This window comes from Ischnura elegans, chromosome 8 (assembly GCF_921293095.1).
Source record: "Ischnura elegans chromosome 8, ioIscEleg1.1, whole genome shotgun sequence".
NCBI lineage: Eukaryota > Metazoa > Arthropoda > Insecta > Odonata > Coenagrionidae > Ischnura > Ischnura elegans.
In genome coordinates, this window is record NC_060253.1 from 74319033 (window position 1) to 74332617 (window position 13585).

The following is a 13585-nucleotide window of genomic DNA, read 5'->3' on the forward strand; positions in this document are numbered from 1 at the left end:
ATTTTCTGCTTATACAATCCAGCACCGTTTTAATTTGCAACTGACACAACGTTTGTACCTTGAAAATATCGTCACAGAGCCAAAACCGTAGACGTTCGATCGAGGATAGGAAGCTATTGTAAACAAAAAATTCCGACGGATTGAACATCACTAACATAAGGCAGGCGCGGTGATCAAAAGCTTGTTTACCAACAACTACGCTTCCTGCTACATTGATTGCTTCCTCGAAACTCAAGAAAACATAAAATGAATACGTGATAACCAGAGGATCCATGACTGGATGATCTTTCACCCAGCGGGGAAGCACCGACAGAAGTCAATATTTATTTATGAAACAATGTTAAGCAGTCAGCACTTACCATTCAATGACCATATGTGGGAAGGTAAGGAGTGAGCAGCATACACACGGCCAAGACTGATACTTGCAGCAAGAGGGCTGTCCAAGACATTGTCTTCAGGAGAACTACTGTCAGTTTCAGGAGACTCGGATATGTCATACGCTCCAACATCACTTGAGTTCGGTATTCCTATAGCCTCATGACTTGAGTGGCTGTCAGGTACACTTGACAGCGATCTGGCCCGCTGACGATCACTGGAAACAGTCCCTGGAATCGCGCGAAGGATGCGGAAACCTTCTGTAGTACTTCCTACGACTTCAGAACTACTGCTCGTAGAGAAGGTCCGAGTTCGCGGACTGGCTCCCTCACCATTCGCAGTGCTCGCCTTAGCACCCATCGCACTCGACAATTTTTAAACGGTGAAACCTCCCAGTTAACTCCGGAACCTTCCCTTTTCTCTGTTATTTACGCAAACACGCAAAATGAAACATTATTTAACTTCACAATAGCTGACTGCTCTCACAGAAGGCAGCCATATTGCGAATGACAGGCGGAGCGACCTCTACAAAACAATAGACTGTGACTCATGCGCCTATGTATTAAGAGCGAGCTTTGAATCACAGAAATGCTGGAACATTTATTTATTAATGTATTTATCACATTGTAGTGAGTACTTATGAATTTAAAATATCTAATAATGCATTTATTTAATTTTTTTCCCACAAATATGTCAGTATTTCCCAAACACTCATTCAAGGATCTTAACTTAATGTTTAAGTATGGGGTTATCCGTATGGGTATCCTAATATTTAAAGTTTTGGCGTTGACAATGCCATAAAATCGGCCGAAATAATCACGAACAACAATTTAAAAGGTTTTTATTGCATAATTATCTATCAACACAAATGAAATGTCATCGACTTCATAGGCTGTAGTAATATAAAATTTCTATTGGTTAACCAATGCATACCTGAATGAATAAAAACAACCTTTGTAATTTTCACAGAAATGTTTCAGTGGATTGTTCTTAAATGACGCCAACGCGTCGTGCTATTAAAAAATTTCTGCGGAAATTATAAAGGTTCTTTACATTCTTTCAGCATAAATTTTCACCAAGTAAAAGCCAAATCGAACAATTAAATGCATAGGTACCTACTTATCCAACCTCAATACGCAGCATATTCACAAATGACATGCATAGGCGATGGACTCCATTCGTCATAAAAATTCGACTAACAAGTATCAATGTGTTTTCATCACCATTGATAAGTTACTGCTGCATAATATTTACTTTTTAGGCTGGAAAATATTGATAGAATATCACTGCCATTGTGAATTTGACTGTTAAGTACAAAAAGATCATAATAAAGCAGTAGCTTCCAAACTATTCAGTCAGTCAATGAAAAGCCCACTCCCAATCTTTTCTTTGTTAAGAGCCAGGGGAGAGCAGATCAGAACCCTTGTAAAATTCTTTCCCAACCATTTCCTCATGGTAAAGGATCAGGGAAGACCAAGATGTGAATAAGGTAACGTTTGCATCAGCAAGACGGTCCAGTGAGTACAGACATACCTGGAGGAGCATCATCACAACTTCCATTTTTTCCAAGTGGAGAAAGTACTTAGCTATGATTGGTCAAAACTTCAAGTAAATTGGCACTCAATTGTTGAGGTAAGACACTCCAATAATTTCTGTTACCTAAGTTTGAGAGACAGCTTTTGAGATAGTAGGTTTTACTTATTTCACACCACATAAAAATCATGACATACAACCTGTGCAATTGAGGATGATTTTGACTAATGGCTTGGTTTATCTAAGGACGTCACATAGAGTAGTTTTGTTCATCACATCTAAGCTACACTTCAACTCTGCTACGCCTCAGAAACTGTTAACTCCCAAGCCAGTGGGAGAATATGGAACCATATAATAAAATCAAGATTCAAATATCTTCCATTTTAAGAGCTAAAAAGAAGCTCTAGCAATTTACATTGCCTACAACAGCAACATAGCAAATTACTGCTGAGAAGATAATAAATGAAAAAAATTGATCATAATACGCATCAGAAATGATAATCAGAATGACTGTCTTTTTAACAATGGGAAAAATCAGTAAATTAGGTGACCCACACTATTTATACATATACTTACCACTAAATTAATAAAGCATACTTACTCACCACTTTCAGCCTAATGGTGGTTCATACCGTAGAGTAAGTATATAATAGTTTGGTAAGTAAATAATACTCACTCTATGTTACTACATCAGGCAAGTAGAATGAAAAATTAAAATGGCTAAAAGACTGTCTCTTTTCGTGCCACAGTATATACCTCATTGTGCCAAACCATACTCTCCAATAATAAGATCACATTACTCAGTGAAATAAAAATATTTTATTCTTAAATAGTTGATGAATCATGACATGATTAATTTTCACTCGGTCAAATAAAAAATGTACATAATGAAGTATTTGCACTAAAACTTCACAACCCTAGACGAGCTGGTGTACGGCGTGGTGTACTAGATGATGATTCAGGATCTCGTATTCCCGGAGTAACAATTTCAACCCTAAACAATAAATAAAAAACATTATTGAGCACATTCACGCGATGTGACAACAATCGTAGAATACCATTCAATTTACTAAAAGTTTCATTTTTCATATTACTGCTTTTAAATGCAATAATTACCTTCTAATACTGGCTTGTCCTTGCCTTTCCTTCTCTTCTCTCCTGGACTGCAATTCTTGCTGTGCTACTTTCATTTGGCTTTCCATTTCTTGTAAGTGTTCCAAAGCTTGCCGTCTTTTGTCCCGACCTGACCTGCCTGTTTCTTTCACAGAGAAAAACATTGGGCCTAGCTCAGCTAACCAGTGCCCATCAACTGCAGTCACACATTGCATGTATTCCTGAGAAGGATAAGGTAATTGAAAACAGTAATTAGCTCTTGCATAAAATTAGAGGGAGATGAGATTTGCTGTGAAAACAACAAATGGAATGAGTCCCACATTCATATCAACGATAAGTTCAGATGATGTCTTGGCTTGGATGAAGTATTATGGCTTTAGAAAAATGATGTTAACATTTTTTTAATTCATAGCACAGTCACTAATTTTGTTTCATTGTCACCAAGCCATGCCTTCAGCATGAATTTTTAAAAGTGCAACTTTCAATGCTCATGGATGCAACATCGATTCAAAAGCAATTGAAAATACTTCAATTGAAGAAATTGAATGGAAATACAATTAATCCTGTATGTCCCATCAAAAAGTACACACATTAGGAAGTACTTGCCAGCGTACACAAATTCAAGGCAATGAAAATAAGCTAAATTATCTTGAACACCACATGAAATTCTAGTACAAATAATAAATTTTGAAATAATAATGCTCAAATTTTCACATGCAATTCACATATATCGCATTAAAATATTTTTAAATAATTATGTACTATTATCTTTATTATAATTTAAAACACATTAATTTAACAAAATTTGACTTCAGATTGAAAAATGTGCAGACCACTAAGTAGTTATAATGTAGTCTCACATTAGATTAATTACACAACATCATGGAGCCTGAGCCACTCTCATAACATTTATTCTTTATACCAACATTTTTACATTTATTTAGAATTATATTACATAAGCGAATATATGAATTAGACTCATTTATGAATAGATTTTCAACATAGCCTAACAAAAAACGATAGTGTTCTTAAAAAAGTCATGAGTATTGCATGTAATATGGAAAAATATGTAAAATATTTACCAAAAAAGCAATATGTTTAATGCTTCCAAAAATTAATTTCCCATTCATTATAAGAATTCGTTTAAACTCTTTTAAAATCATAAACTATTACCTTGGCAGTCATGATGAGCTCATGGTAAACAACATAATCAGGAGTAAATCCCATGCCAAATAAGGCAGACGTGGGATGCAAGTGACAGGGCATTCCAGTTCTACAATTCACATATTCACCAATTCCTTTTAAACGAGCTGCTTGATGAAAGTAAGCTGTAAAGGAAAGATTTACAGAAATTTTCAAAAGATAAATTTCATCAAAAAAATCACTGAAATACAACCATGAGAATAAAAATCAGAATTGAAAAACACTATGATTACACTCAGTTCAATTATTTTTGCTACTGCACAAATAATTACAGGAAATACATGTCATTTCACAACACTGTCTATACATATATTAAAATAGGGGCAAAAGATGATTGATACTTTAATCACAAACTATACCAACCTATCATTTTCAATACCTCCTTTACCTGATAGATAAATTACAAGGGTTGGCTTGAAAAAGTAATATTAAATCTGTATCTTGGAGGCAAAGGACACTATGTTCATTTTCCTAATTTTTCATGAGAGCAGTTTTATGATTTTTTTAATTTGACCAGTAATTACCAGAGGGTTAGGATACTATAAAAATAGAATTGTGATATTAAAATCTTGTAAACTTGTTACCTAACCTTCTGGTTATCCTTGTTAAATTTTTTAAATCAAAAAAATCACTGAAATACAACCATGAAAATAAAATTTAGAATTGAAAAACACTATGATTACATTCAGTTCAATTATTTTTGCTACTGCACAAATACTTACAGGAAATACATGTCATTTCACAACACTGTATATTAAAATAGGGGCAAAAGATGATTGATACTTCAATCACAAACTATACCAAGCTATCATTTTCAGTAGGTACCTACTTTACCTGATAGAGAAATTACAATTGTTGGCTTGAAAAAGTAATATTAAATCTGTACTTTGGAGGTAAAAGACACTGTGTTTATTTTCCTAATTTTTCATGAGAGCAGTTTTATGATTTTTTTTTATTTGACCTGTGATTACCAGAGGGTTAGGATACTATAAAAATACCAATGTGATACTAAAATCTTGTAAACTTCTCACCTAACCTTCTCGTTATCCCTGTTAATTTTTTTAAATATCTTATCTTATAAAAACTCTCCTGAAAAATTAGGAAAACGGACATAGTGTCCTTTACCTCCGAGGTACAGATAAATTCTTCATCTTTGTATCGGTATTGCCTTATGGCCTATATTACCATGAAATAATTACAAGTTATTAATTAAAAAGGATACGTATTAAAGAAGTATTTCGATTTTTCTGAAATGGGGCAACATACACAACACACAAAGCACCAGATTGTTCCAAACTTTATTTCTATGGGATCCAATGCATTGATTTTCATGAGGACAGCCTTTGAGGCATAAAGCCACTTTGAGGTCATAACAAAGAATTGCCTATAGCTTGTGCAATACCTGATATATCTTGTATGCACTTGATAATGCTGCTGCAACAATGAAATGCATCGCATTTGATAAATCCCTGTGGAAATAGGCATTGAAATGTTACATTTAACTAAAGTATTACCTGATCATTTCTTCCAAAAATCGAGATTACATTTCACATCACTCATAATGTTGAGGCAAACTCAGCAACATAATAATGGGCTAATTCACCAATTTTAATTTAATTTTAATTTAATGTGATTACAAAACAGATTAAAAAATTGATTGAGACCTTATTTTTCTGATTTTTGATCATACCCCTATTTTCCCAACTACTTATTTGCAGCCAAAAATAGGCAGCCTTAATGCTTTCTGTACGCACGTATGATGATGCAACTGACTCCAGCCATGTGGGTCACTTCTTCCAAGCCACTCCTGGGCCTTACACATCACAACTTACTTTCATTGCTGTTTTATGTGCTGATACCATATTGAATTTTACAGTCAATGAACGATCTCAATGAGATTTCCCTGATATTTCCAGCAATATTAAAATTGTCTGAGATTTTTTTAGATGTCTAAGAGAAGTCTTCCTAGTTTTCCTGAGTGCGGAACATGGCTGAAAAGTGCAAAATAGCCATGGGTTTAAAACTAAATTGTACTTAAGTATTTAATTTGGGACCAATTCTAACAGTGAAACCATAACATAGCCAAAGTTTTTATCAGCATGACAAATACCGAGGAGTGACTTAACAACAAATTGTACCTGAATTCATTACAAAAGGTAAATTTGCCAGAGAGGCAATACTGAATAGCATAATGTTTCCCACAAAAACACAACCATTAATTCTGATTCCTTCATCACCAACAATTTATAGCTATCACTTATGATCAAACATGCAGTGATTGCTTTCCGATATTTTTTATTTAAGGGGTTTTCAAACCAACCTGAACAAATACATTTCCGGATAATGTCCCAGTCTGTTCCACAAGAAGATACATCCACTTTTTGTTGAACAAGAATATCCTTCAGCTGTTGCCTCACTTCACGGACTTTCCTCATTGCTTTGATATGGATGAAGTGCTCATTGCACCAAGCAGAAGAATAACTATATAAGTAAAATAAAAAAAGTAAAATCAGTAAGACATTAAAAATAAACGAAACATAATAATGTGATATACTTTAAGACTATAGAATTTCTCTTGTACCAAAAATGCAGTCTATGAAAACAAGTAAAAATACCTATTTAACAAAGAGCTAAATTAATTTTTCAAAAAAATATAGCATCACATTTCAGTTCATTTAACTAGCCCAATGTAGAGAAAATACACATTTTCAAAGACATAATTTTCTTTGGTGAAGAAGGTAATGGCAATCCAAGTGTTCATTGTGCAGCATATTTCATTAGATTCACTTACAGTACACTCCCGATTATACAGGCTATGATGGGGAGAGACAGCACGAACAATCGGAAAATACGGATAACCCGAGCTTTCACTTAAATGTCCTGCAATATTCATAATTTACGTGAAACAAACAATATATGTATTATCATTCATGCAGTTATTCTGTTATTTGAGAGTGCTTCCTGGACTCAATGACAGCTTTCTTTGCCTGTTCGTGATCTTTTTAGCGGCGATAAAATGGCTGTGCTCGTATTACTGATGCTCCATGTAAGGCCTGGTTTCCAAAACCACACATCGGTGCCTGTGTTATCACGGATACAGAAAAGTGGTTTGCACGAATGCTTTAAAACCACTGCTCGACGTCAGAAACTACACTGTTAGGCACCACGCCACGTAGTCGCTTCTCGCATAAGCTGCCCGGGTAGCAATTGCAGCGGGACTTGTATCCATAATCACGGAGCGAGGCCACGCAGTGCGAGGGTTGGAAAACAAGAATACGGTGCTCCTGTGAATGCAGCTAGCCTGCAATCGCTTCTGTTCTACGAATAGGATTGTAACGGAAATAATAAGCCCCGTTTATCCCAGCATTAATGCAGTAATTCCGATGATTTTGCGTCCGATTTTATTATTTTATTATAGATCGGGGAAAGTATTGAGCGAAAAAGAAAATCATGCACAGATAATCCACAACCTTGATAAACCGCAGCCAGATAATCAGGAGTCTGCTGTATGTACTTGTTCAGAGAATCACTTACTTGTTGGTTCTCCACTGATTATAAACATTCAGGTATGTTAAATGGTCAGACTCAGGAACTTGAAATTTCTCACGCACAGAATCTGCCTCTTCCTCCCTGCCTTTGGGACGGTAGAAAATTGATGGTACTGACAGCATTGACACTGAAATAAAACAAGAAATTTCAAAGTACATAAACAGTAATCATCCAACCCAAAATATGATAAAATTATGATACCCTTAATTCCATCCACTAGAGAGCCTGATTTTCATTGCTTGTACACAGAAAGAGAAAACTGCACACCACATTGAGACATTAAGTATACAATAAAAGAATAAAATATCTCTCATATTTTATTGTTTCTGTTAGACTTATAAACATTGTGAGGTTCTAAAATGACATCCCCTGTGTCACTCAGAGACATACCGGTCCTGAATAGCTCAATCATTATGGGCCTAAAATGCAGCCTCCAATTCTCTTGCAGTTCCCTGTCCAGTTCAAATAAAAAACAATGTGATGTACTCGGTTTGCTCGCATGAAGCAGTTTGTGATGAATTATGAGCCTGTTATTAAACATTATGTAAAGTGAAAGGATGCAAGGCAAGAAACCCAAAATTTGCAATTGGTCTATCAAAGCAGTTGATATTAATCCTACCAGTAAAAGTTGGATATGGATCATTTAGTTTCTGAACAGGATTTTGAACAAACTTTAATTTTCTTGCAATTCTTTAGGATACTTTAGTTCTCTTTTCCAATTTTTCTCTACCATCACCAGGTTCAAACATTCCTTTTCTCTCAAATTTCGTAACATCAATCTTAAGACTGGCAATGAGAAAACACTGAAACACCAAACTGTGTACCATACTTGGGGAATACTAAATCATTTCAGCTTCTTTTCTTCCTCATTGGACCTTATTTTGTTTTTTTACATGCCTTAACATGCAAACAATCCTTAATTTTTTTATGCTTTGAACCTTTTCCAATTTTTCTAATAAGATTCAAGAAAATTATTGCACAATCAAACTTCAAAGAGTCAAAGAGTTGTAATGTAGGCAAAAAAATAATTTACCATGTGGCACATGGTCAATTATACAGGATTTACATTAATTTTCAACTCCCATTATATCTCATGCCTTCATGGTCAAATGACTTGGGTGATTTTATTTTTTTTAATTACTGACCAATGATAAGTATATCAGCGCTGCATCCCATTTCACAGGAAACAATCAGCATTTGACACAAAGGAGGATCCAGAGGAAATTCTGCCATCTGTCTTCCGAGAGGTGTTAAGTTTCCAGTGTTGTCCAAAGCACCCAAAATCCAGAGTTGATACAAGGAGTTCAATATGTTATCCTGGAGAGGTAGATGTGTGATTCCAATTAAATACATACAATATTAAGTGCTGTCACACAAATTTGATTACCATAGTATAGCTTTCAATTTCAAGAATATAATAAATAGTTAAATGAAGGATAGCAATCTAAAATGAATTTCCTAAGGCCATGCTCTTTACTGGGAAAGTTAAGGGGGCTAAGTTAAGCAAGTTAAGTCACTAACTTAGAAATAGGTGTCACTGCAGAACATCATGATTTCACATTTTATTACTCGCCCTTGGTCATAGTACACACAAATACTCCAGTGCATTCCCAGGTATTAATGAATTTGATCATTATTGAAGAGTAATTGTTCACTTTATTGCTGGCATTCGAGGAAAAACTGGACTTGAAGACAACTTCTCTATGTACAGTGGCGGAAAAAATTAATGCAAAGCTCATTGGCATCTGAGAGCACCCAGTTCAGGAACTACTTGTTTTCCAAAATTTTGCCCTCGTAATGCTCTCATACAACCGGGAATTTTAAAACTATATGCCCCTTATAATGGGGAAATAATCATATCCATCGCATTATGACAAGGCGCAAAAGATCCAGCTATGAATTATTCGCCATATTCTCCGAAGTCTGCTTCGCCCACGACACACCTAGAATGGAGTTTACTCTCGTCATTAGTGGACGCAGCCGAGATATTGGGCATTGAGACTGCCTTGGAAGGCAATCTTTCCAGTGGTGTAGCAGGTAAAGTATCATGCTACAAATCTGAGGTTCCACAGATCAAGTCCCAGTAACGGATGACTGGATGCTGCACATACATTGTAAACATTTTTCTTATCTTAAAACTTCGCAATACCTATCGCAAGGGCCTTAGAATGCTGTATGGCTACTGAATTCTTATTCGCTTATTTATTTGGTGAAATCAACCGCTGTATTTCATAACCAATTGGGCAGTTGACTGTGGAGTGAATTTTGAATACTATTTCCATGTCGTCCAGCCCCGCTTCAAGGCCCCTAACATTAGCTGCATGGGCGATGTGTCATGGCCTACGCTTCTTCTCCTCTTGAAAGGAAAACTCCTGTAACTCCTGTTGCATAGGAAAACTCCTGTAGCTCTGTAAAATACGTCTGAGGCGTAGAAATAACGGGTAAAATTTTCTTCACTTTTATGTCTGAATGAAACCCCTGGATGAATTATTTTACAAAAAGCCGAGCAATAACTACTGTGGTATTATTGATATAATTCTTGGAAGAGAGATAAAGATGCTTTTCAGAGGACTATTTAACTGATACGAACCCAAATGAAGCTAGGTTATTAGCCTTACATCACCTAAGCGATAGAAGAAGAAATAGGTCACTCATGATTGCACTGAGAAAATTCCAAGGAGCGACTAGAGGAACACTCCACCTTTCATCACAATCCTGCTTCAACTAATACGTTTCTCAGCCTCTCATTCTACCGTCTCCAAAACTGAATGCATCAAAAGCTGAATTTAATGTCTACTAAGTAATACTACCACTCAACGACATGGGAATGACATTGCCCTGTATCAGTTCCACAATACGTGCAACAGTTTGACTCTACAAAGTACCAGAGTGTTCGATGTAAAATTCGTACAGTTGGACATCTTGTAATTCAAAATGCCATTCACCCTTTACTTTGTAAACTCACAACCTTTTGAGTGCCAAAAATGCAGCTAAACTGCCTCCAAAAGACTATGTTGTCGATTATTAGCCATACCGATGAGTTTCTTTATGCTTTGAGAAAAGCCCTCTGGTCTGCCATAGAATTCCCATCGTTGCGTAAACGCAACATTATTTACAACAACCATATTTATACCTGTATCGATTAAAGTTCGTGACAAAAATAAACATAATGAATAATAAAGAAACTTAGAACTAAGAGAAAACATTACCTCTAATAAGATTACTCAATAAATCTTTGTGAAACATCATTTACAATCGGTAGTACTTCAACGCTTCGAAATAGGCAAACTTTGAAGTAAAATAAATTATTATTTTCATGAAAATTTTCACAAAAATAACTAAATAAGAACTAAAGGTATTTCAGAAAGTCAGAAAACCTAAAAAAAAAATTATCCTGAAGCAAAGATTTTTTCTAATAATTACTATTCAATAATGTTGGGGATTAATGGGTTAAGAATATCATTGTGTTTCATTGTAAGACATCACATAATAGTTGCTGGTACTTTATAGTGCATATAAACAGTATGCATGACTTAATTTAAGAATAAATAGCTACATTATTAAAAACACTTAAGAATAATTCAAAAGTTTTCACTGATGTTCGTACAATATTAGCAACAATTTTTAAAATATGTATTACATGATAATTTTATTCCATACTTCCTTTATGTCATATGTATATGTATGCAGCGCCATACAGAGTTTACATTGAATAATAGGACCAATAGTAGAGATAACTTTGCAAATGCTAGATTTTCCTGTACGGAGGTGTGCTCCCTTGAGAAAAGGGTGAAAGGAAAGAGATGGAGCATGCAAATTAGACAAAACTAATGGCAAAAGGAAAAATAAAACACAGACTTGCATACTCACACACCTAGCAGACAGGGGTGCCGACTTACAAAAAATATTGGGGGGGCCCAAACCGAGGACCTTGCCCAGGTAAATTTTATAAGTAGTGAATGTTAAGTTTTTTAAGCATTTTAGAAGAGTCATATGATCAACATTAGAACCCTGATCACTCGAATCTTGATATCTGGACGCTCCGGGGATAATTGACTAGCCTGACACATTTTTTCCTCACATCTATAACAAATTTTTGGGGGGGGCTCGGGCCCCCTCAGGCCCCATGGAGTCAGCGCCATTGCTAGCAGACTTGCCTCCAGGAATACATTTCTGTAAATACCCCATGCACTCATATATTCACATAGGATTCTCATAATATACATTTCATTCCTTTCTTTTTACACAATCCTGTAACTTACCCACTAAATAGCACAGTCTTGAGGAATTGACTAAATTAAACCACTGCACCACTTTGAAACATCATAATTTTTACAATCGTCAAACTCTCTTCACTGAAAAACAGAAAGCTCTAGAACCTGTGCAGAACACCAGATATTGTGGCTGTGATAAGTAGGAGAATAGGTCATGTAAGAAGAAAGGAGGAGGATGAAATGATAACAGGAGTGTAGAGAGGTCAGTCAGAAGGAAGGTGCCCATGGGGAATGCCAAGACTAAGGTGGAATGACGAAGAGGTTGAAGACATGAGAAGACTCGGGGAAGAGATTGACATGGTGGAGGATGTAGTGGTCTGAGGAAAACTTGTTGGCGAGACCAAAAATCCAATTGAATTTGAGTGGCCACAGGAGTGAGTGAGTTCACAATCATTAATAAATCACTAAGTCTCTAAATAGAGGGTTAGTGGAATTATAACAAGTAGAATTCATGACATATGCAGCTTAATAGCAAATGGAGATCATGCAACAGGGCAGGGAGGCCAGTTCCTTTCCCTACACTGGCAACTCAACTGCCCAATCAAATATCTTATTTCAGCACTGCCACGCTCAGCCCATTTTGAAGTAATGCAGAACTCTAGAAACAAGACAAAGGTTAACAAGTTACCTGGGGAGGAGGATCCATGAAGTGAAACTGAAGGAGATCTTGGACCCCTAATGATTTGAGCAAAAGAACTGTGTTGGCCAAGTTCGTCCGTTGTATTTCAGGTACAGTCGTAACGAGCAACTCATCTTTGTACTGCCTCTCAGTATAGAGCCTAATAAGATGAAATATGAACATTATAGGTACATTACCAATTACATCTCACAAAAGGAAGGAAAAATAAGCATGTCGTGTTGAACTTGAAAATATTCTTTTTCTTTTATCTGCCGACTATGAATGTTTAAGTCATATGGTTAATTTAATTTGCAGCCCTTAAGGGAAATAGTATAATCTTTAAAGGTGAGGACATTATATTAAGTTAACATCCCAAATTGATATTTTTCCATTCTTATGATAAACAATGTAATGGTAGCAACCACCCAGCACCAACAGCACACTATATATCTCCAATAAAAGTCCACCCATACTTATACCTCATCTCCCCAATAACTGGTTCTTTGTCTTAGGAAGACCATTCAAAAACACAATGCAAGTCTTAAAGCTTTAGGTTGACAACACTTCTCTACCCAAGATATAACTTAGAAAAAATGTATTCTCAGATTTATAACAGCAGCACAGGTGTTAAAAATTATCATTAATTTTATATTATATCTTGCACTAGTCACTTACATAGAGTAAATACTTAATTTTTGACATTTTTAAAGACATGATTTTCAGGCAGCAGTAAAAAAAGTATCTATTTTTTAAGATACTAAGAAAAATGAATGAATGTAATAAAAAAATAAATATGTAATACCAAGAAAAAGTCTCATTACTGTAATGTTTTTCCACCAAAGATAAATGTTAAAGGAATAGAAATTTTTCAATAGCACCTAAATACATAATTGGATTCCAAAAAATACAAATATATGTA

General features: G+C 35.4%; 2 protein-coding genes across 2 annotated transcripts in view; both read right to left on the reverse strand.

Annotated features, from left to right (window-relative positions):
* Positions 1-333: 333 nt before the first annotated feature.
* LOC124164378 lies at positions 334-884 on the reverse strand. Its single transcript, XM_046541687.1, has one exon. The coding sequence runs from the start codon at positions 733-735 to the stop codon at positions 349-351; it is 387 nt and encodes a 128-aa protein (XP_046397643.1). The 5' UTR covers positions 736-884; the 3' UTR covers positions 334-348.
* Positions 885-2704: 1820 nt separating this feature from the next.
* The window catches only part of LOC124164096 (pre-mRNA-splicing factor ATP-dependent RNA helicase PRP16), a 48409-nt gene continuing 37528 nt past the window's right edge, over positions 2705-13585 (reverse strand). Inside the window, exons 16-22 of the mRNA XM_046541268.1 lie at positions 12676-12826; positions 8919-9090; positions 7759-7900; positions 6545-6705; positions 4195-4349; positions 3025-3242; positions 2705-2902 (exon numbers count right to left, since the gene is read on the reverse strand). Coding sequence (XP_046397224.1) covers positions 2818-2902; positions 3025-3242; positions 4195-4349; positions 6545-6705; positions 7759-7900; positions 8919-9090; positions 12676-12826 — 1084 coding nt within the window. The 3' untranslated portion in view covers positions 2705-2817. The remainder of the gene's footprint in view (positions 2903-3024; positions 3243-4194; positions 4350-6544; positions 6706-7758; positions 7901-8918; positions 9091-12675; positions 12827-13585) is intronic.

What these genes read in the sequence shown, in the direction of transcription:
- LOC124164378 (XM_046541687.1), bottom strand. Translation starts at nt 735, where the DNA reads ATGGGTGCTAAGGCGAGCACTGCGAATGGTGAGGGAGCCAGTCCGCGA.